At 38.1% G+C, this 23,043-nt stretch overlaps 1 protein-coding gene across 1 annotated transcript in view; it reads left to right on the top strand.

The window, feature by feature from the left end:
* The window catches only part of ABHD17C (abhydrolase domain containing 17C), a 28,057-nt gene extending 5,740 nt beyond the window's left edge, over window positions 1–22,317 (top strand). The window contains exons 2-3 of the mRNA XM_008491981.2: window positions 16,982–17,161; window positions 20,814–22,317. Coding sequence (XP_008490203.1) covers window positions 16,982–17,161; window positions 20,814–21,033 — 400 coding nt within the window. The 3' untranslated portion in view covers window positions 21,034–22,317. The remainder of the gene's footprint in view (window positions 1–16,981; window positions 17,162–20,813) is intronic.
* Window positions 22,318–23,043: the final 726 nt, after the last annotated feature.

Here is a 23,043-nt window from a genome sequence, read left to right as displayed (position 1 = left end):
GTGATGTGAGGAAGGAAAGTTACTGGAAAAAGTATGTCACAATTTAAGACTGAGCTGATGGTTGGTTGAGGGTGGTCATCTGACCTGGTCATGTTGCTGGTAGCATTTAGATTTGTTAAGTATGTTCTTGACAGTGGGATACGGATGGGACTGTATGAACCTTAGTGGTTTTGCTCCGAAGCCAGTGTTGATCTCCAGTGCATCACACCTTCAAAACAAAACAAAAAAAAAACCCCAAAAATAACCCCTCCAAAATTTCATCTCTGTTACTTTGCTATTTTGGCTTGTTTCTAAGAACTAGACTAAGTTTACACTACCTCATTACTTGTAAGCATAAGTAAAAAGAATGACAACAAAAAACCCCACAATACCTGTGCTGCCTAGGACTGGAGAAATACCTGTGGCTGTGGGTGGGGAGTATTTCAATCTACAAAAGTGGGTTACCTGCCAGCAACTGGTTTTGTAGGGAAAACTAACACATCTTGAGCACCTGGGTATTAATACTTCTGCATTGAATGAAGAAAACAGGTTCTTTTTTCTTTTTGCCTTTTTTTGTCCTGTGATGCTTCCTCTTGTGGAGATCAACTGGTACAGAAGGTAGTGCTGAGTTATTGGTTTCTTGGAGCCTAACTTTTGTAGCATATGTCCAGATTCCTGGTTTCATTTTAATGTTATTTGATTGGTAGGAGAGGGCGATGTGATTATAGTGACTTTTAAACTCTGCCCCAAGAACAGTTTTAAGCAAAATATAGAGAAAATAAAAATATTTCCTCTAGCTGCATTTTCTGTTGGCTCTGTACAATAACAGTCTCAAAATTATGTAGTGCAATAAGTCAGATGAGCAAATGACATAGCCCTTTTGCCTTTTTTTCCCCTCTGAAAGCTGATAATTAAGTTTAGCCAATTACTAATGCTCATTTTTGCCCTTCCTTACAAATACAAATCAATTGCAGGGCTGCATTGGAAGCAGTTGAAATGAATCATAAATTAAGCTCTGAATGTGTTGTGCCAAACATGCTTGTGCACCTGCATGCTTGGTTTTGTCAATTAGGCACTAGAAAGGGCAGAAATCTTGATCTGTTGATTAGGAAATAGTTTCAGTTGCCACTGCATGTCAGAAAAAATCAAGGCACTTCTGTGTGCAAGATGAGGGTTTCCTTGTGTTTTCTTGAATCCAGGAAAGGCACATCTTCACCAGTTTTGAATGCTGGTGGCTATAGGGTGTCTTCATGATAATGTGAGTGTATATTGACTGTTTATAATGATCTGAAATAGAAATAATACAGGATATTTTTTTTTTGTCCAAATCTAAAAACTTGGGTTTGTAAAGGCTGAAATGCAGTCAAGAGACAAACCTCTTGTGTCTGTAGGAGTTGGTGGATAGGTGAGATTGCTAGACACTAGGATTTGTGAATTGAATAAGCAGGTTCAGTGACCCATTTGGTGCTGCTGCATCTTGACACTCCTGATTTCCAGTTTTTAGATGAATGATTTCAGTTGGTCTTGTGCACTCAGCCTGATGCCTGACGAGGAAGCTAAATTTCATTCTTGCTCTCAGACTGAGTGTTGTGTGAGTTTTCTAATGTGTCAGATTTTGTGAGCAATGAAAAGTGATTGTAAACCCAGGCAGCTATATGAAAACAGCAATAAATGTGCTTTTAATAGAAGGTGAAGTATGTAGTACTGGATCAGTAGTGCACAGCTAAAGGCCTGAGGAACATCTTTACATTCTGTTTTGCAAAGGCTTATTTGAGAAAAATGGGTTATTGTGGCATGTTTGTACATGAAGCTATGCAACCACAAACAGAAAGGTTCTAACATGGGCCAGTTTTAAAATAACAGTGTTATGGTTGTAAATAATGTCAGTGTAGCTTGAGTCTGTATTTTTTAACCACTATGCTAGTTTTACAGAAGAAATCTTCTCCTGTTGACATTAGACAATGTGGTTGGATTTGCTGGCCATGAGATTGAATAATACAAAGGTGCAAAATTGTTCTGAACAGTAGGATCTGGTTCAGTGCCTTTCCCACCTTTGGTTTTGTGTTCTCTGATGAGCATATGCATGTCTTTGGGAAAATCCCTACAATCATTAAATATGTCTCTTATCATCTCAGCTTTCAAAAAGGGGAGTTCCGTGTCAGTTCACAAATGAAGAATGATGTTAATGTGGAATATGAGATTTGAAGTTGGTACATTCACCATGAAGTCTTGACAGACAAATTTGAATTAGAGGAAATCTCAAAGTGTTGCCTTGTGGTTATTTTGTATTGCAATTTTGTTGGAAAATCTTACAGTAATGTTTTTTCTTGGTGCAACCTTTTGACATTCATTTTAGATACACTTTTCAATATGAGCATGCTTTATTTTAAGTTAATTTGAAATTAATTATTGGTTTTGACAATTTTGGATATGCTTTTAGTAAAATGTGTGTTAGTGTGCCTGGGTAAACATTCCTTTTTACATATAGAAATGTTACTTTAAGAAGTCTGGCCACTGTAAGCCTTGTTTATCAGCCCAGCCATGCTTCTGAAGCGAGCTACATACACCAGGGTCTGGCAAATAACCCTTCTCAAGGCATGCAGTGTCAGCTGGTAGCTCAAAGATGATGTTTTTTTCACAGGATGCTGCCAAATTTCTTAAGGTCCTGTTGTTACTCCAGTTAAATTTAACTTTGTGGTCAGCAAACAAACAAGTGTGGAGTAATGGATAATGGGATCCAACAAGTCTGAGGATTCTGAGACCAACTTCACTATGTTTGTCAGGAAAGCATCCTTTTAATAGCATGACTTGTCATGTTTCTGATTTAATGAGGTTGTTTAGAAAGGGTTCTGCTGAGTTTATAGGATCTTTCTGGACATTGTTTCTTCCTGACTTTTAGTTACCTTTGCTTTGGATGTTTGCACAGAATGTTCAATATCAGCAAAGAAACAAAACCAGCTATATGTTTATTTCAGTGTACAGATAAACTGAGATAAGGTTCAGAGTATTTTTTTAAAATATTCCATGAATCTTAGTGGCTATTTAAAATAAACTAAATGCAAAATTTATGTTAACTATTATACAATAATTTTCAGGGCTTAATAATAGGCAAAATAGAAGACAACAGTAATACGGGGGTAGGTGTCTGTTAAACATTTTGCAACCAAAATGGTGTATAGCCTACACCATCTACACTTTAAAGCAAATTTTAGTAGCTAAAGTGATGCCTTAAGCATTAGACTGGTTTGTTTGTACAGATCTTAATCTTTGCCCCATTTCTGTATAGTCTTTCCCATTGTCTGATGAATCTATCTAAGTAGGATGTTGGCTGTAGGACAGCTTGGGCAAAGTGGCATCTTTCAGGAAAATGGTCTTGGTTTTGAAGCGTGTTCTTTGGGGCAAATTTACCCAGATCTTCCCTGCTCTTTATAGCTTCATTTCTCACAAAAGTATGTGTATGTTTTGGTGCCTTGTTTTGTTTGATTTTTTTGTTTTGTTTAAGTTGAAGTAGCTACTTCAGTGTAATATTTCTTTTGGAGATCCCTGTGTAGTTCTTACCCTGAGGCAGCTGGTCTAGAGCCAGTCAGTCTCCTTCTCGCCCAAGACTGAAATGTACCTCACCTTGCATATTAAGTTGTGTTGTGCATTGTCTTCAGAATATTACTTGTTTTCCCACTCTTAAAAGTCTGTGTATTTTTCTAGTAAAGTATGGTTTTTAATGTGTCTTAATAATACTACAGAAAAAGGTAGTGTTTCAGTCTGAGTATGAGCATCTTACCAGGTTTAACTGACTGTAAAAGTGCCAGTTGTAGGAAGAGGTGAGGCAGTATTTCAGCTACAGTTTTGCTGTTTTTATGTGTACTAGTGAACATGTAACCTTTGCCTCCAGCTGGATAATAATTACACTCTGACTTAGCATACATTGCAACCATCTCTTTCTGATGCAAGCAGCACCTTTTCACTTAAACTGCTCTCAGTACAGTAGTACTGCCAGTACAGTAGTTTAAGATTTTAAGTGCTGTTTCAACCTTAAGCCTGGACAGTGTGCCTAGAAGATTTTGACTTTTGCAGAAGCTCTGCCAGCTTCCAAACTTCTGTTTCTGATACAGAAACATTCTGACCTCTCTCCCAAATTCTTGCTAATTACTCATGTAATGTTCTCTTCTGAAGCCCCCTGTGCATAAACCCAGTACATTTAGTTCTTTATCTTGTTTTTGAAATTTGTACTAAAAATCAATCTGATAATGCAGAAACTAATTTCTGTGAAGGAGTAGAGGCACAAATATAGTTATCTTTTAAAAACAGGAATTATTGTAATCTGTGTTTGCTTTAACAAAGAGCGAAGATGACAATGTACTTGAATATACTCGTATCTGAATTCTTGTTGTCACAGTTAAGATTGTCATAAATCCTCAGTGTTCATCCAGTTTTGTAGAGACTGAGAAGGCTGTAAAGTCTCCTTGGCTTATTGAGTTTTGTAATCTGAGATGAAGCAAGCTAATGCCAAACATGCCACCCTTCCAAACTGGAGGCCCTTCTGCCAAAGCTGATGTAAGATCTGTGGAGCATGGAACTTTGGTCTTTCCTCCTCTTCACTGTAGAACTGATCAGACTTCCTATGTAAATATTTTTAAAAATTCTCATTACTTTTAATTTACCTCTGTCTTGGAAGCTCTGTGGTACTTGGAGAAAGGGAAACGATTAATTTGTAAAATGTAACTGTGTGCAGAGCTAGATGTTAGAAATGTGTTTTGGGGAAGAAAACAGTAGTAGCTTCTAAGTAAAAGTGGGCATACCCTGAAATGGCAAATTGTAGAAAACCTGCATAGCCAAAATGTTACTGTCCAAATTGGTGTCTGACCATAATGTAGACATTAATGTACCTCCTTTCCCAGACACTGCATTGTTATCTGTTATTTTAAAAGATACTGGTAGGCAGTTAAATGCTGGTGTGGTATATATTGGGGATTGCTAACATTTTCTGCTCTATAACCAGTTCTCTGATGATTCTGCAGTCAGGTGGGTAAGCTGTTTGCTTTACAAAGGACTACATTACAGAGGCAAATCAGATGGTGAATAACATAAGAAAGCTGCTTCTCCTTTACCTTTTATTTGTTATTACTATTTTTTTATATATTTTCTAAGCCGCATCTGCAGATCTGTTTCTACCTTTAGCATCAGCTGAAATAATGCACTTAAGTGATTGCATTAGCAGTTGTCCTTGATCCACTGCTAGGTAGTTCTGCTTCTTGTGGAGTTTGAGGGGAAAAATTGATTAGCAAGCAGTCTTTCACAATAAAAACCCTACAAAAGCAATTGACCCTGTTAACTGGCTATGTTAGCAGAAAGCAAAGTGTGTAAGTGTGCCATCTGACCACTGTTAAAGCCTCTTGATTTGAACAATCTGTCTCAAATACCCTTTGTTCCATAGAAGCTTGGATGATGCCAGATATATAGGTGGATAAGCTGAGCAGGCATATATGACATGGTTTCAGGACTGAATTTTCTGATGTGAGTTGAGGGAAATTATGAGAAAGTACTTTTAGAAAAGTACAGAGATGCTGTTCCCATTTCTTCCTTTAACATTTGTTACTTTAAGATAGGTAAAATTTACTGACAGTGTTTTTGCATGTAATTAAATGTGGGCATCTGTTTCTGTAAGAAAGTACTTTTCTATTCTATCTTGTCAAGTTCCTGGAGAGCACAAGGCAAGTTTCATCAGCACTTCAACCAAACAGAAGCACACAGGAAAAACTTTGACACTGTGCTAAATTTTATTGTTCCCAATTCTAAGCAGTATTTACTGGGAGAAGGGAGGCAGGATTTAGCTCCTGGGTTTGTGTTAATAAAGGCTTTGGCTAGGAAATTTGATTTTTAAGCTCTGAACTAGTTGTCTGTGGTCTGCTGTTTTAGAACATCTGGTGCTGTTAATCCTGGTGATTGCTGTATATTTTTTTAATCATCTTAGCTTTACATTGACTGTTACTGGAGTCTGAGCATTTGTTGTGCTAAAAGTACATTAAAGGAACGTGCAAGAGAAAATGAAGTGTAAACCAGTGCAGGTTTAAATATTGGCTTGATAATGTGTACATTTTGTAGAGCAATAGATCTTTAATCCTGCTTAGATTCAAGTTGGCCCATCTTTGAGTGATAGGAATGGAAGAATTTGAGGAAGTCTTAGGAAGAAAGGAATTGGTGGATGTGACTTAAAAGTCAGAGTGCCAATATAAAAATGGCATGGAGAAAGAACACTCTTTTTTTTGTTTCTGAAAAGGTGCTGGAAGCATATTTTCTAGCAGTAGATTGCTTTCATCAAATAACTGTTGCCTTCCATTTCACTGTTACCACTATATTTGTTAGAATATTTAATCAATGTAGCTGAAAATGGATAATTGAGAGAAGGCAGAAGAGACTCATCAGGAGAGTAGTGTTTCTCTGAGGCTGCAAATTTGCCACTTTTTGAAAGCAGATGCTTAAGTGCTTATATATTCACACTAATAAAACTCAGTGTTAGGAGCAATTAAAAAGTTTATATGCATTTTCTCCACTTATCTGGGAGAAAATAGGGGTTACAGTGTCACTAATCTAAGTAGGATTTATTTCTACTTATGAATGATTCACAAAACATTTCAGTGCAGAAGAAGAACCTATTGTTTTGACTTTAAAATCAAAATAATGCCTTTTTTTTTAATTTGTGGAAGTCATTAGAGTAACTTGAAGAAACCTGGAATATTTCCTGAGTATTTTTAAGGAGTGCTCTCCAAGCAGGATGTGTGGACTCCAGGTTGGCCATGACACTTCTTCACTGGTCTTCTGCCCAGAGCCCTTCAGTTGTTAAGAGATACTGTGCATCTTTGAGAGAAGCCCAATCTTATTTAATGACTTTGTTCTTCTACAGTGCTGGCGCATATTGAAGTATATAAGGGAAAGAGAAATCCTACTGCCAGCTGAGTCATCCTCCTATAATGCTTGCTGATAAAATATTCATATACTGGGGACAGATGCATTCAGCTGCAGTCAGTTCTCTTTAGGAATATTAGACCAGCTCACTGGTACTCATCACTTCTGTATCACGACCTCTCTGCTGTTCTTGTCTTCCATTCCACCTTTCTGCACCCTCATTCTCAAATCACTGCCCAAGCAATACAAATGCTTCTGGATGGGAAGAAGTGGTGCATCTCCTTCATCTGCTTGCAAGGCCTTACCCGTTCCAGCCCCCATGAAATCCTCTGGGACTCTGGCTCTGATGCTCTGTGGGAGAGGCTGCATTCAGATTTTCAGGGATCTTTGAAGAACAGTGTGAAAATGGCTTTAATTTTGTCTGCTGTGATAGGATTCCAGGTACAAACACTTGCTATTTGTCAAGGGGGTTCAACTTTTCGTTTGTTATTTCTGTTACCATTATGGGGATAATATTTGAATCTTTATCAGCTTGTTTTCTGGATATAGTTATGACGGTCTGTAAGGAAAATGCTGTATCAGTGCCACATATTTAACATTTAAAGGCTTGTAACATCAAAGAATAGTAACAAAACTAGTAATGTAATACTGTGAGCCTTTGGAAGTGTGAAGTTCTTTGTAAAACCTGTAGGTGAATTAGCTTTTACTTAGAGACTGAAACTTAAATATAATTACAAAAAGAGGTAGAAGAGAGTGCAAAAGGAAGGAGAGAAAGAAAATGGGACTGAGAAAGAGAATGGACTGCCCGGTGAGGTGGTAGATTCTCCGTCCCTGGAGACATTTAAAAAAAGACTGGATGTGGCACTCAGTGCCATGGTCTAGCAACTGCTCCGGTGGGTCAAGGGTTGGACTAGATGATCTCTGAGGTCCCTTCCAACCCAGCTAATTCTATGATTCTATGAAAAACAAAACAAAACACAAAATGAAACAAAGAAAAAAACCAAACAAAACACAAAACCAAACAAATCAGAAAATGGAAGCCCCTTTCACAAAAGAAAGTTGTTGGCTGAATTAAATCAGCAGTGGAAATAATTACCCAAGTAGTTGCTGAGTCAAGTCCTATAGATACCAAGTTTAGTTGTCTTTGCATTTTTCCATCCAGCCTTCCTAATATTAGTCTCCAAAGGGTTAATTCCAGTTTAGCATAATTCTTCCAGATGATCTGGTCAGTTTAGACAGAATTTATATATACTTTTAATATATTGCCATAATCTGGAAATATTTTTTTATGAAGTTGGTGTATATAGCTAACCAGTTGTGCAAACCTAGCAGTGTGAAATTTTCCACGAGCTTTGCAGTTTGGTTACAGTTTTGGGTTAGTTTTGCTTCATTATATCTTCGTAGCATGGTAGCTGTGTTTTCAGCAACTCCAGCCTGATCTATTTAAAGAAGACTTGAGTGGTGCCATTTCTTTTCATCTCAGCTCTGGTTCCTACACTTGAGCAGTTGCTCCCTGCTTTACACAGCTGAGCTGTACCTGGTGGAAAGGTTTCAGTGCCAGGGATGGGTGGAGCAGGCAGCAGCTCAGGTCAGAAGCTGCCACTGTGCTCCATCTCAGATCTGTAATCTCAACTCATGAGTCAGAGGCTTAAATCTGGCTTAGGTGCAGCTCCTGGCAATAAGTGCTGCACCAGGGTGGCCTTAAAACTATTGCGTGATGCTACAGGTATGTAGAGGGAAGGGGAATGCAGCTGAAAGTTACTGTTTGATGTGGAGTCATGGTAAGAGTAGTGCTCAATGTCAGGTGCTCCAATAAATGGGAATACTGAAGGAATAATACAGTGCTCCTGAACAAAAATGCTTTGAGAACTGTTGGAGAGCAGCAAGAGAACTTCCTCCAGGCTTGTAAACTCTCTGTCTTCCAGTGCTGAGCCAAGGGTGGTGATGAGGGTGATGTGATGGGCTTGGGAGGTGAGCCAGACTGATTGGCTCACTCTGAATTTTCAGCCTTAGTCTGGAAGTAAATGAAATCTAAGAAATAGCTGTGATAGCAGAAAACCTGTGTACCGTAGTGTTAGCCTGCATAACCAGTGTTAGAATTTGTGCTCAGGTTTTTTTTTAATGTTTCCTAGGAAATGTGTTTCTGTTGTTAACACATACTTGTTTTAACTGAAGTCTTTTAATATAAAGATACTGTATTTTAGTACATGGATGTTGTCAAATCTTTCTTTTTCTTCATACCAGTCCTTATAGGAATACAATTTTTAGGGAGTAATTTACTGCATTTTTTCAGCTTCTGAGTGTAGGATATCCAAAGTGAAAGTGCAGGCTATTTGCAACAGTAAAAAAATTGTTGAAGTTTTAATTTCATCTTGTTAAATGTTGTGAGGAGTATGCTCATCTGTCTTAGCTCTGCTGTATTATGCAATACCATGTACCATGTGTGCAGCTGAAATAAAAATACTACAGCAGAACAGAGGTGAGCTAGAAGATGAAGTTAATGAATTCCTCACTTCAGAAGATTCTATAGACTGAGCTTCTCTGTGAAAGTAACAGAATTTTCTCTGCTGTCTCAGGTTATTTAAATGTACCTCAGAGACTGACTACATAGATTTTATACGCCAGTTACAGTAAAGAGTATGAAAAAGAATGTGGAATGTGAAATATTGATGCTGTGGTCATGAAGACAGTTCTCAGTGGTCAGTAAAGGTTTCCTGTCTTTGATAAATAAAGCTTAAGTCTTCTGTATCCCATGTTTATTTGTTACAGAGCATCTTAAATGCAAAATACTTTGCTAAAGTTAACTCCAGTGCTCAATTTTTTCATATAATGGGAGTGAACAATTAATTTTAGAATGTCAACTACACCTTGTGTCTTTGGACTAAATAGTGCAAATCAAGATTGCTCTACCAAAGCACTTGGGGAGAAGCAGGAGACTATGAAGAGGGGAGAGCATGTGTCTATTTTCAGGACAGTAACTTTCTGGCCTGATGCTGGCTCCAGAGCTTGACTTGATTTCTAAGGTTGCTAAAGAAAAGAAATTTGGGGTGGAGAGGAGTTATGGTTGAATATATCCATGTGTTTAACTCCTATTTTCACTGTTCATAGCTTCTTGTATTTCAATTTGCAGTGGCTTTGGATTGCATCTGCTCTTGTGATTAGGAAATAAAACACCCCCAGGATTTAGTGGGGTTTATGTAGGGAACTGCTCCATTCATCTCCTTCAGTGAATGCACACTGAGTATTGGAGTGTTATTCACCTTTTGTCATGAAGTAGTGGAATGATAAAGGAGTCCAAACAGAAGGCTCAGCCACATCATTGCTCATTTTTGTTGGATGTCCTGCAAGTGTCTAGTTTTGCTTGGCAGAGGCCTTCTTGCTTTCACTTGTGCTGTGAATTAGTGATTATAGAGGTGAACTTATTCTGTCTTCCTATCTGTGTGCCCATGGCACAAGTAACTGCTTAAATTCCATTTAATGAAAACTGTCTCTTCATTCTCTGCTATCTAGGGGAAAAAACCCGAACAACTAAGCCCTCAGTGAGGCAGCAGCAACTGTTCTCGATCTGTTTGTTGTTTATATATTCAGCTGCTTGCTCATGTGGTAGACAAAGGAGCAATCTAACATACACCAAACACACCAGCTTGTAGTATTCTGGTTTATTGTGGTGGTGAAGAGTCATGTTATAAATACATTTGAGTTCTTAGATCAAGAGAAAAAAAGAAAGGCTGTTTAAAAAAGGTAAAAATTGATCTGCAAGCACAGAATAACTGTTTTCTGCCCATTCTGTCTTGTATCACAACATTTCACTACTACTCTGGTAGCTTGGAAGAGATTTCTTCCAGAGTGAAGGTTTGCAGAAGTCATCTTCCCTGGCTGATGATGTGCACTATCTAGTTTTTTATATAGATACACTCCTATGTTGCTTTTCTCTTCTCATTCCTGTTTCTGAAGAATGCTTGAAAAATTAGAATAGATGGATGCAGTCTGATTGCAGTTGTCAAACAGTCTTTGAATTTAAGGTTATATTTGAATAGGAACTGATGTTTTAGCAAAACTTGTTTTATTTGGATTTTCTTAAAAAAAAAAAAAAAGGCACCTAACCCCTATCTCAAAGCTACTTAGTGTAGCTGTGCCTAATTGAGTTAATTTAAAATGCAATTTTATTACAGTTTGTACCAGGGAATGCTATTTCTTTGCCTACCATTACTTACCCTGGTTGTGAAGGACAAACTTGCAGTGGCTTCACTGCACAGTAGTGTATAGATCCCCAACTTTCGTCATGGTTGCTTGAGCTCACCAGTGGTATTTAATATCCTTGTTAGGACAGCGTTGAACTTTGAGCAAAGTTCTCAATATTTGATAACACGTTGCTGATTATCACAAGGCAATAATCAAGAAGCAGCTGTAGTGATTCTTGCTTTGGTACAATTAGGTTACTGCAGTCCAAGTGTTCATCCTGAGAAGTGCCTAGAAGTTGATTGCGCTTGATCTATTTACTTCTGTGAAAAGAAGAGCTGGTACAACACTGGATTAGGGCTACAGTGCCCTAATCAGTTACAGTTCAGCAAGTATTGTGGTATTTCTAAATAATGATCTTCCAAAGTAGCCTTTAAAAAGAGCATTTTCAGGAGTCAGAAGTTTATTCTATGACTCCAGTGTTAGTTATCCTGTATTGATACTGGATTGATACTGGAGTTTCTCTGTAGCGTAGCCCAGTGACTACCTGATGTGGCAGTAAAGTAACAGTGATATAAAACTGTGGCAGATTCCTTGATTAAATTTCTCTGGCAGCCACTGAAATTATTTTGAGTGTGAACACATTTGTGGAATTACTTGTCTGCTCCTGTGACAGTGTGCTGGGAAATATGCCAATTTTTTTTTCCTAAGCTGTTTTTTTGCTCTTTCTACAATGAAAAAGTGAAGTCAAAGGGAGTTTGCTGCACCTGAACTTCAGTCACATACTACTAGTAGACATGAATAGGAAGGAGGCAGAGGAGGAAGATGACATGGTATAATTTTACTAATAAATGTCTATTGTGTTCAGTAAAACAGTGAAGAACTTTAGACCCTTGTTTCTGTGGATTAAAGGAAAGCGGAGTGAGAAACTGGCACAGAGACTCTTGCTGTCTGCCAGGGTCTCCTGGGAATCTTGATATAATTCTGATTTTTCTCATTTCACAGTTGCTGTTATGGTTAACACCAAAACTCCTTCATCTAGTGCCTTGCTCTCAACATAGTGTTGGCATTTAGGCTGAAAATCTGCTGTAATTTCTGTGGTATTTTGGCTGCCATGCTGGAGTGGTACTTACTGAATTCAGTGGGTTTTGTTCTGATACTATAAGTTACTTGCAGTAGTATTTTTGAGCTAGCTTCTCTTGTTAAGCTTTTTCAACTTAAAAGTCCTACAAAGTAAACTCTTGTTCAAGATATGCAGTTTGCACCTGGAGTTTTTGTACAGGATTAAATAACCACTTGCTTCTGAAAATGTAGATGGATATCTTAAATAAAATGATGCTATAGAAAAACCTGTTTCTTAACAAGCAATCTAAATTTCTCCAGATTATAGAGTTTAGAGATAATGCATTTTGAAAAGGGAACAAATAGTGTGTTGTGAAAAATGGGTTGTGTAAACAAGAAGAAACTATCTTGAGGAATAGTCTGTGAAGGTCTTATTATAAGTGAGCACATGCATGTTAAGTAAAAATACTGGAGAAGCCATTATTTCTTCCAAATGTAGTATTAGATGTCATTCCTGATGTGTGCTGTATTTTATTTGTGTTATCAAAATAAATGATTTCACTGGTGTTTCCCTTGAGAGGGGAGTGCACAGTTTCCAACTCAGTCTCCTTGCACATAAGGTAGTTCCCTTGTTTTCCTGGTCTTTTTACCTTTATCAAATGTGCTGTAAGGAAGAACTTGACCACCAGTAGATGTCTTAGTTAGTAGCAGTTAAAGTGTTGGTCTTCACAGCGTGAAGTGGGGTTTGTGTAATCAGAATGCTCTGCCTCGTTGTGACTGTTTCTGCAAACTGATTTCTTGCTGTTGCTATATCCATGCTGTTCTGTATGCTTCCCATTTTGGGTAAAGGATACTGAGACAGCAAATACCATAAAGCTTCAGAACTGAAAATACAGGGTTGGATTAGCTTCACTGATTGGGTGAACCTGGAAAATGAATCAGCCTCATTAATGAATATGTATTTAGCACCTTTGAGGATTGGCACAGATGCTGGAACTTTGGCCGTGAACATTGCAGGGTTTCAGCGGATGACGTGTCCGGAGGCCCTGAAGCAGCATTCCACTGGTGCTTTCAACTGAGTAAGGAGAAAGTAAAAATAGCAGTGGTAAACTTTCCATCTGTATCACTCAAAGCTGAAGCCTGGGGGATGGGGTGGAATCGGTATGTTCATAATTAAAGATGTCTTATGGTAATACATAGTTTGCATGTAGTGCTGTCAGCCGGAAAGCTTGAAGTACTTGAGGAAAGCAGTAGATACCATCATCCCTGTTGTATGAGGAAGCTGAGGAGGGACATGGCCCAAGCCACAATCATACAGATAAGCAGACTGAACTAGAAATTGTGTCCCAAGCTCCTTCTATCTTTCAGCAATATTCCCCATCTCTCCTGTCCAGCTGTCCTGTTGATGTGACTGAGGTCTCTTGTTACTCTGTGCTGAAGCAAGCAGAAGAAGTCTGGGATATGGATTCTTAACAGCCAGCTTCTGTGCCCAAAATTCATGTGAGAACAGGAAACCCAGTTTGCCTAAATGGAGGTGGTAACACAGGGAGAAAAAACCCATTGTGTTCCTCTTAACTTTGTGTCAGTGCCTTAGTTAGACCTGGATTGAGTTGGTGGTGAGTTGTAAAGTCAGGTTGCTGTACTGCTTGTGAAGGTAGATGGGGTTTTTTCTGTGCACGTAAGAAATGTAATCTGTAATCCAGATAATCTACTCATGGGCTCTGAGAGCAGACTGGTCTTGAGAACTTTGCCACCTGATCAGTGCTGGTGAGTGGGGGTAGAGAAGAAATGCTTGCATCAATTTAAATTTAAATTGCACTTCTCAGTAATTGACTTTCCTCTGGGGAGAGATGCATACCTGTTTTTTTTTTTCTCTTCCCCCCTTGTCAAATCAGTGTTTTACATATGCCCACAGAACTATTTGAATGCCCTCCTACTTTGCTTTTGCTGAAGGCAGCTTTCCATGCTTGCAATGTTGCAGTGCTTGTTTTGAACTCTCTGATGGGTTCCACAGAAGTTCAGGAGCACATCCATAAATTTAACTTGGGTCTCCCTCTCCTTTGGATGGAGTTCTGTTTCCACAGAGACCAAAGCTTGTGTATTTCAAGGAAGATATTTTTAGGAGCTGCAGTTTAGCTGGTGGAAGGATTTTCTTCCTTAATAGGAGAGCAGATTGTATTAGGAGTCCTCTTTTCTCAGAATGTCTTATGCCTTTTTCTGTCATGTTCATTCGTTTTGTCCATGTCACTTAAAGTGTTTCCCTTTCACTGCTACCTTTTTGTCTATCTCAGCTCTTCATTTTCTTCTTCTGCTTCACTTCCAGTATCACTGTTTCTTAAATAAGAAATCCCCAGGTCATTTTGTACTCCCAGTTGGACGGTGCTTGGTGAGCCACCAGCTGGGCAGTGCTTGTGAAGATGAGTGTCATGGAACCAAACCTTGGTCTTCAATCCCAAGAACCTCACATGTCTCAGTTACTTGTGGGCCTTACTTATGAACTGTCGTATGTCCTTTCAATATAAACTTTATGTATAGCTATTTCTGCTGATGTTTGGGGTAAGCATGTGTCACCTTCTGATTGATGGCCTGGTGGTAAAGGGCTTAAAAAGATCTGTTACAGTAACTCTTCTGTCTTGGAAAGTTGGTTTGTCCCTAACTGAAACAGTCCCAGAGACTAACTCGGTGTCCTAGTACCCTTTTATGATTTTTGGGGGTCAAAATTGTTATATCACCTTTATGCAGAGTAAGACACTGAGTTGTTGTAGCATTTATTTAGTGATGAAGAGCTGCTTTAATTTTAGAGATCTCTGTGGGTTTTTTAATGATGCTGCAGGCTGTATCTGACTTAACCTGGCACACTATGAAACTGAGGTTTGTTTTTTTTCCTAGAGTATCTATTGACACAGCAGCAAGGTGCTCTGCTTACAATATGAGGTATTTTCAGAAAAAAAATACCATCAAAAGGCATGAATACAAAGCAGATTAATATTGAAGAAAATTGCCATACTAAGGCAGTTGGTTTTGTGTGTTTTAGGAATTCTCTTGTTACCTTATGCTGTCATGTAACCCTCTGATTCTCATTCAAACATCTGTTTCCATATTCTGCTTAGACTATAAGCCTTTTAGAAAGGGAACTTCCCATTTATTGTGATGCTGGAGTTCTAAATGGTCTTGCAAGACTTTCCAGCATTAATACCATTACTACTTGAAGATCTTGTTCCAGTCTCATTTTCTTATATTCCCTGATGCCGATGCATTGGTGCCTGTCCTTAGTACAACACAGCAGCTGGTAGATCAGCAGGTTGGATGTGTGTGCTGCCTGCAAAGGTTCATCCCTCCAGCCCTGCCCACCCAACAGCTGGAATGAAGTCTGTGAGGTCAAGACTTTGCTCCAAGATCCTGTTAACATGCATACCAAAACCAGCTAGGCTCTGCTGTGTGCTGGACTCTTTCTAACAGTGAGAGAAAAAATCCTAGGAGAGCTTCACAGCATCTCTTTAAAAACATCAGGCCATGGCTGTGGTGATAGACCACCAACATGATCTGCTGCTTGGTTACCAAGAGGAAAAAATTATACTCCAGGGAGATATTTTTATACAGTTGCTTATTCATGTTGCAGTAGATGCCAAAAGCACCCTTGTGCTGAGCAGTGTAGAAATACTAGGAAAATTCCAGTTTCACAGGGGGCTACAATCCACCCTAGTTTTACTTCATAGAACTGGGCAGTCTCGACAGCCTGTAGTTGGATAGTTAGTACTGGATTCTTTTTCTATTGTTTTCATTTTTAATTTTCATTTTTAATTTATTATTTTCCACTGTAATTTTCACTCTTCTGCACATACCCAGTCATTTAGCTGCTTGAAAGTCATGTACTGTCCAGGCATGCCATACACCTTCCTACCAGCTTGGCAGAGAAGTTGAAACCTTCCTGGTGTACATCATATATAACTTAGCCTGTAGGGTTTTATTTTCATTGTCATAGCAGTGACAGCAGGACTGTGGACAGTGTAGACTGGCAGAAAGAGTGTTCTGCAGAAATTGTTTTCTACTAGAAATGATTTCTGCACTCAATTATTGGTTATATGGCTTGCAGTAGGAAGTGGAGTTACAGGCAGAAATTTTTTTGGTAAATATTTTATAATATTTTATAGACTAGATGGGAATATGTGGGAGCCATTCAGGACTCCCTGTGAAGCCTGAGTTTTATGGAATGATGTATCTTTCTAGTTACAAAATAAGCTTGATATATTAAATTGTGAAAAGAAAAACAAGGAGTAATTTATGCTGATCAGAAATTGAAAAAGTGAACAGAACTCTCCTGTTGATTTTTTTATCCTCTTTGATATCTTTATATACCCTGACAAGGCAGTTTGGTCATTTTGTTTCGGCTGCATGGAAATAAAGGTGGATAAAGGAATAACTCTTGTTTAATGGTGGAAAGGTTGCTAGTTTCCAAAATATCTAATTGAATTCCAGAGAGTGACTCTGGATAGGGACGAAGTCTGATTTATAATTTGCTTGGAGTTAGAGATAAGAGGTGTTCATGAAGATGCTGAAGATTAATGAACAAACTGACATTCTTCTTTTGAGGGTGGATCTCTTCAGCCTGCATAATATTTTGATTACTTACTTTACTGGTCTGCTTTAAAATTTAGACTTGTAAATTCATGTCTCCTAGGAACAGATTTTAAAGAGCTACAGTGGGTGAGGGGGATGATTTGATTTTTATCCCCTGCTCCTTTTGTTTGCTTCGGGTTGGTTTTTTATTTGTTTTCTTCGTTTGGTTTATTTGATTTGTGATGCAAAATATTTTGGGGTTTTGGATTTTTCTTCTTTAAAAGGATGTTTCTTTTCTCTACAGGTATGGTGTTAGTCCTGAGAACATTATTCTGTATGGTCAGAGCATTGGTACTGTCCCTACAGTAGACCTGGCATCTCGGTACGAGTGTGCAGCAGTCATCCTTCATTCTCCCTTGATGTCTGGATTACGGGTAGCTTTTCCTGACACCAGGAAAACCTATTGCTTTGATGCTTTTCCAAGGTATGTATAAATGCTGCAAAGAGAATTGTTCTGTGCTCAATTATTCTCTTTCAGTGGTGTAACTTTCTGGGAAACTTGATTGAATTGTCCCCTGTTTTTTAAACTTCAGGTATGCATACCTTCTAAATCCAAGAAAATACTCACCATGTGAGAAACAGGCTGATGACAGTTTTAAGCTGACATGACTCAAAGAACTAATGAAGTCTTAGTGTTTACAACTAATTTTTCCCTGGTTTTAGTTGGTGTTGTTAATAGCAGAATTTTTAAGCTTTCAAGTTTGGAGTAGCAGCTTAACACTGATAATGCACCATTGGGTTCTTCAGGCTAATGAGTAACAAATTAGTAGTTGTGCAGTCTTAAGAATTCAATCAGTTTTGATTTAGAAAGCAGTATGGTACCAGGAAACAGATGTGATGTTTTCAAACAGCATTTAGTGTTTCTTTGCCTTTGGTCATGGCCTGTAAAACACTTATGCATCTTTGGTACCCTGTCTGTAGGAAATCACAGAAAATACAGACTTGTATTTCTTCCTCCCTGATGGAGGTCATGGAAGATCCTGATGCCTGTAACCAAAATAAAGTTAGTTACTGTTCCTCTTTTGGAAGATTTTTAGTTTGTTTCAAGAAGCTCTAGAATGTTTTACACACAGGAAGCTATAGAAAAATGGTTTCAAGATGAAACAGTTGCCTTTACAGCTGAATCTTCCATTTGAAAAGCAGTTGCAACAGACCTAAATTAGAGTATCCAAATATCTGGGAATAGCAGATGTTCTAGGAGTCAAATGAGTTTGATTTGGTCCTCATTTGACCCAGTTTAAATTATGGGAGAATATGAGAGGAGAAGCCAGTTTCTTTATAGCAGTGTATATAGATCTGGGGGCAGGGTAGAGGAGGCACTAACAAAAAGCTAAGTGGTCCATGGAAGGAAGAAGATGCAGAAGAGTCACTGAAGTCTTGTGTAAAGCTTGACTTTGCTTCAGAAGGCCATGGCTGCAGTAAGTGTAAGAGGGGATATTCATAGCATTTGTTATGTTTGCTTTGGTTTGTTTACAACAGATGAAAATTAGAAGGTGGTGGAGGTTGTAGGTATAGATCTGTGTGCCCAAACAGCTACAAGTAATAGTGGCTCTCATAATACCTATATCCAGTCACCGTGTTTAGAATTCTTTCAGGTAGGTAATTAATTAAATAAGTAATTAAATAGTTGAAGGTGAAGTCAAAATTTAAAACCCTTATACTCTAGCTCATTCATCATTCTCAAACCTGAGATGCACTATTTACACATGATTCTGTGAGAGAGAAAAAACCCAAGCCTTAAAAATAACTGATTACAAAAGTGGAAGTGATTATTAGCTGGTATCAGCCAAATCAAATAACAATTTAAAAAAGGAAGTGGGAGGGGTAGCAGTGACAACAGATGTACTGTAGCACTTGAGTATTTTGTTCTTACCCTATTGAGCTGTTCGTTGCTGTCAGTCTGACTTCACTTATGCTGTAAGCAATGAAAATAAACAGCAGTGTGCTCTTATGAGTGTGTGCAGCTCAACTGTCTGTCCTCACAGCAGGAAGCAAAATAGTTCTGTGTGCACCTACAGTGAGCTGCTATTATGTGCATTTTATGTTGGGACTCCATGAGACTGGTCCCTGTAGATTTTTCTAGCTGCAGAGCAGTATGGCTGAGAATACTAAGTAAGTCCCATGTGCTGTTTGAATACTGCCTTACGAGTTGCTGAGTTGGCAATGGAACACTTTCCAGTTTTCTCCAAAATCCAAATATTATCTACCTTAATGGTCTGTGACTGTATGTGAAAAAAATAGGTTCATAACCTGAATACTTTGGTGAAAGGAGTTTCCTGGTTTCTTACAATAAATGAGGACTTGGTACCTAGCTACTAAAGTTATGTATAAACATCTCTGTAGCTGTATGTAGCTGGTATGTCTGTCACACTGTGGAACTCAAGGGCAGATGCTTCGTGGGCTTAAGAGTTCAGTTTTTATAGTGTGTTGTTTTTAAAGTAGTTACCTCTGCCTATGATATTAATTTGGGGATGAAAATTATGGGGTAAAAATCTGCATTAATCTGATATCTCTTATGTTCTTGGGATATTTGTCTCTCTTCGGCACAGTTGCACACAACTCAAGTTCCAGACAGGAAAAGTAAAAAAGGGCTGCATTTTAATTTTAAATAAGTTTTGCTTTTTAAATGATGTGAAGCCTGGGTTTTTTGTTGGTTTTTTTTTTGTTTTTTGAGAATTATTGAGACAGAGACAAATGTGTTTACACTCGACTGTTTACTGGAATGCCAGTGACATTTCTCTAGAATGCTAGATGCTGAGACTTATATGCATGAGGTTTAGTGCTTCAGTCTGCATCTTAATTTTTAATCAACTTTGTATTTTCATAAAGCTTCTTTAAGCCTGTTTTTAACTCGGTGTATATTGGCGTCAGTATTTTAAAATAATTTTAAGCAGTTTTGATAGCTTAGTAAAAATCTCACCTTACCAAATTCCATGTTTTATTGGTCTTTGGAGGCAGGAAAATCTGAACACCTTTTATAAGATAGCAAAAAGAGTTTGGATTGTCCTTCTGTCAAATCAAGTATTACCAATGCTTGTTTTCCCATCCACTTCATCCCATATTCTGCATAATATCCTGAGCCAGTTCCTTCCTTTGTTGATGTAAGTGGAACTGGTGGGAAGTTGAAAGTTCATTAGCACTTGGAGGCTATGTACTAATTGGGAACTATTGGTAACTACCAACATGAAACAGCAGTCTGGAAATAAAGACTGGTGCCTTCATGGGCAGTCAGAGAAGGATGCAGTTCACCACTTGGAAGTTCATGTGCTACCCCTCTGCTCCATAATTGGGACTGTCTGACCTGGACTTGTAGGTGTGAAGGTGCCTTTGTCACTCTTTCCTTTCCTCTGAACTCATTTTCCTCTGAGAAGTAATCACTAGTAATCACTATAGGTCTGCTCAGTGTAGCTGGAAAAGAAGGAAAAAAACTAAGGTAGTTTGCTGCATGATGTAAATTCCTGTGTATTTCTTCTGGCTTGTGGTTAAATATCCTTGTGTAATGCTCTTCTCCCAGTTTTCTTTCTTGCCATTTGATTGCAGAACAGATTGTTCTTCTTTAGCTGAATCTGCTTTAATTTGTGGGTTTAAAGACAGGTTCTAACCTTATGAGCTAAAGCTTTTTTATTATTATTTAATGAGTATTGTGGCTGGAATGTGGCTAATTAGTTCCTAATCTGTTAAATTGGAAGGTGATAATTTGGAATGTGAAGAGTCCACACTGGCAGCATGTCCCATGGAACCTTGCTTCCCTCTCAATGGTCTTTGTGGTAGACTCAACTGTTTGTGGTTAGTTTTGTTGGGGTTGGGGTTTTTTGTGCCAAATGTTTTCTGCTGCTCATTTGAGCTTGTTGTCAGAACTGGTGGCATGATGGTGATGGCAGTACAGGCTCTGTTTACGGGTGCATTTTGGGAGTGAACCTTGTTCTGTAGCACGTGGGCACATTTCCAGTATTTTGCAGCCATTTAAAAATGTGCATTGGTAACTGGATCATGTATTGATAGTTAAGCTTGCTTTCTTTAATGGTACAGAAGTTAAAGCCTCAAACTGAGCTCTGTTTTACTTTTCCATCCCCCAGCATTGACAAGATCTCTAAGGTGACCTCTCCTGTGCTGGTAATCCATGGTACTGAAGATGAGGTAATCGATTTCTCCCACGGCCTGGCCATGTACGAGCGATGTCCACGAGCAGTAGAGCCCCTCTGGGTGGAAGGGGCTGGGCATAATGACATAGAGCTTTATGCACAGTACTTAGAGAGACTAAAACAGTTCATATCTCATGAACTTCCCAACTCCTGAAGAAGCCTACCTGATTTTACCTCAGTTACTGTGAACGGAAGAAATTACCTGGTTTTGCACATGCTTTAACTGGATAGCTGTAATAGCTTTATACTATGAAGAAATACCCTGTCATTGGGGTGTTCTAATCAAACATCTGATGAAATTTGTCTTTTGTATCTGGAAATTATTCTACTAATGCACACAGATATGGTCAACTACTGTAATTCCAGCAATTTCTAGCTTCGTTGCCCTGAAGGAAGTGGGAATACTAGCTGCTTATGGGGACACTTTTTACCTAGTGCTGTATTAATCGAAGATCAGTTCTATCTGTCTCACTTCAGATCATTTATAATTCTGTCCTACAAAGACTCAGTGTTCTCAGTGTGGAGAACACATCTGTTATGAGCTACAGCTTGTTCTGAACAATCAGTCATGGGTTCAATCTGAGAGAGTCCTTTCTCTGTAAAAGTTTCTAGCTGTGGTATTGTAACTGGAAAGTTATTGTGATGAAGTTCCCCCTCCTCCCTTTTAGTGTTCTTTTGTTAACTTACTGATCTTCCTGAGTAAATTATTTAAATACACTTTTTCCTGGAAGTAAACAAACTACTATATGGGGCTAAACTCTGTAACAACTTCTCCATTACCTGTATGAACATAACTGGAATATTCTTAAAGAAACTAGGGACAAAATTGCTTTTGTTTAAAAATAAATGTGTAAATTTACTACTAGAAAACTCATTTTAATATTCAGATGGTCTGAATAATAGCCATAACAGACATTTCCTTCTGTAAAGCATTCCTGTAGAATTTTTAAAAGTACTGTACATATTCGAATTTACATTGTGCATAGATTCTTAATTGGTAGTTTTAATTTAAGTCTAGTTACAATAAACTGCAAAATTCTGGTTTGTATATGATTGAATACATTTTGTTAAAATATGTTTTTATCCCTATATTATTTTGCTATTAAAGTTTTATAAAGTTTCCAGGACAAAAAAAAAATTTACACATTTATGTTTTGATGAATTTATGTAACTAAATTTTCATTGAGATGATCTTTTTAGTTTAGAAGTAATTTGATTCTTTGACACTGGAATCGCACAGATTATGCATCAGAAATGCAAGACACTTAAAAATTGTTACACTACTAGCATAGGTCTAATTTTTCCAAATTTAAAGGCCTTAAATGTACTGTAAGCCTCAGATTGTTGTATAAATTGATCGCGATTGATTGCAGTTTGTGTCCTGTTGCTAGAATGCAACACAGTGATTGTAATGGAATAAAGGATGCATGGATTAGAGCTAACTGAACTTCTGAATCTTATTTTCACACACGCAAGGAAAGTAGAAAGTGCATATTACTTGATCAAATAACTTGCATTTCATTTAATTCCTTCTTTTCAAGGAAAGCTCTCTGAAAGTATAAAGCCATATTTCCATGAGGCTTGGTATGTAAATCACATTTGAGAGAGATTACTTTTCAGTGGTTTTCAGATGGTTTTAAGTAATGAAATGGTGATGCGTTGTCTAAAAGAAATGTTTGAACATGGTTGTCCTGAGTCCTAAGAAACCTGCAGTTAACTTTCAGCACTGTAAGTATTTCTGTTGCTTTTAATTGTTCACTTGGCCCTGCTACTGTAGAAGGAGAAAAATTGATATTTTCGCATAGAGTGGGGGGATATGAGGACACCTGTCCTGTTCCATGTCCTTAGAATTAGAATTTGTGCATCTGTGGTGGCCAGGTGTGAGTTTTAAATGCTCCAGGCAACAGGGCCCCCAGTTTTAGTCTTGGTGTCTATCCCAGCCAAAATTGGTGGGTTTTGCCTAATCATCACCTCAAGCTTGCTACTTCCTCCTGTATGTTAAGTAAGTTTTCACACATCACATTTTTTTTTTCATAGTTTTCACCTTCATAAACCTACAGTGAATTTTCTTCCTTTCCTACATTTGTTGTGTTCTTCCTGGGACTCTAGCCCTGTAGAAACAAAAGTTGATGTCCATGGTGTAGGTATTCAAGATAACTTTTGA

The sequence above is a fragment of the Calypte anna genome, chromosome 10 (genome assembly GCF_003957555.1).
Source record: "Calypte anna isolate BGI_N300 chromosome 10, bCalAnn1_v1.p, whole genome shotgun sequence".
Classification (NCBI taxonomy): Eukaryota; Metazoa; Chordata; class Aves; order Apodiformes; family Trochilidae; genus Calypte; species Calypte anna.
Note: the sequence above shows the minus strand (reverse complement) of the source record. Positions and strands in the feature narration are given on the sequence as shown.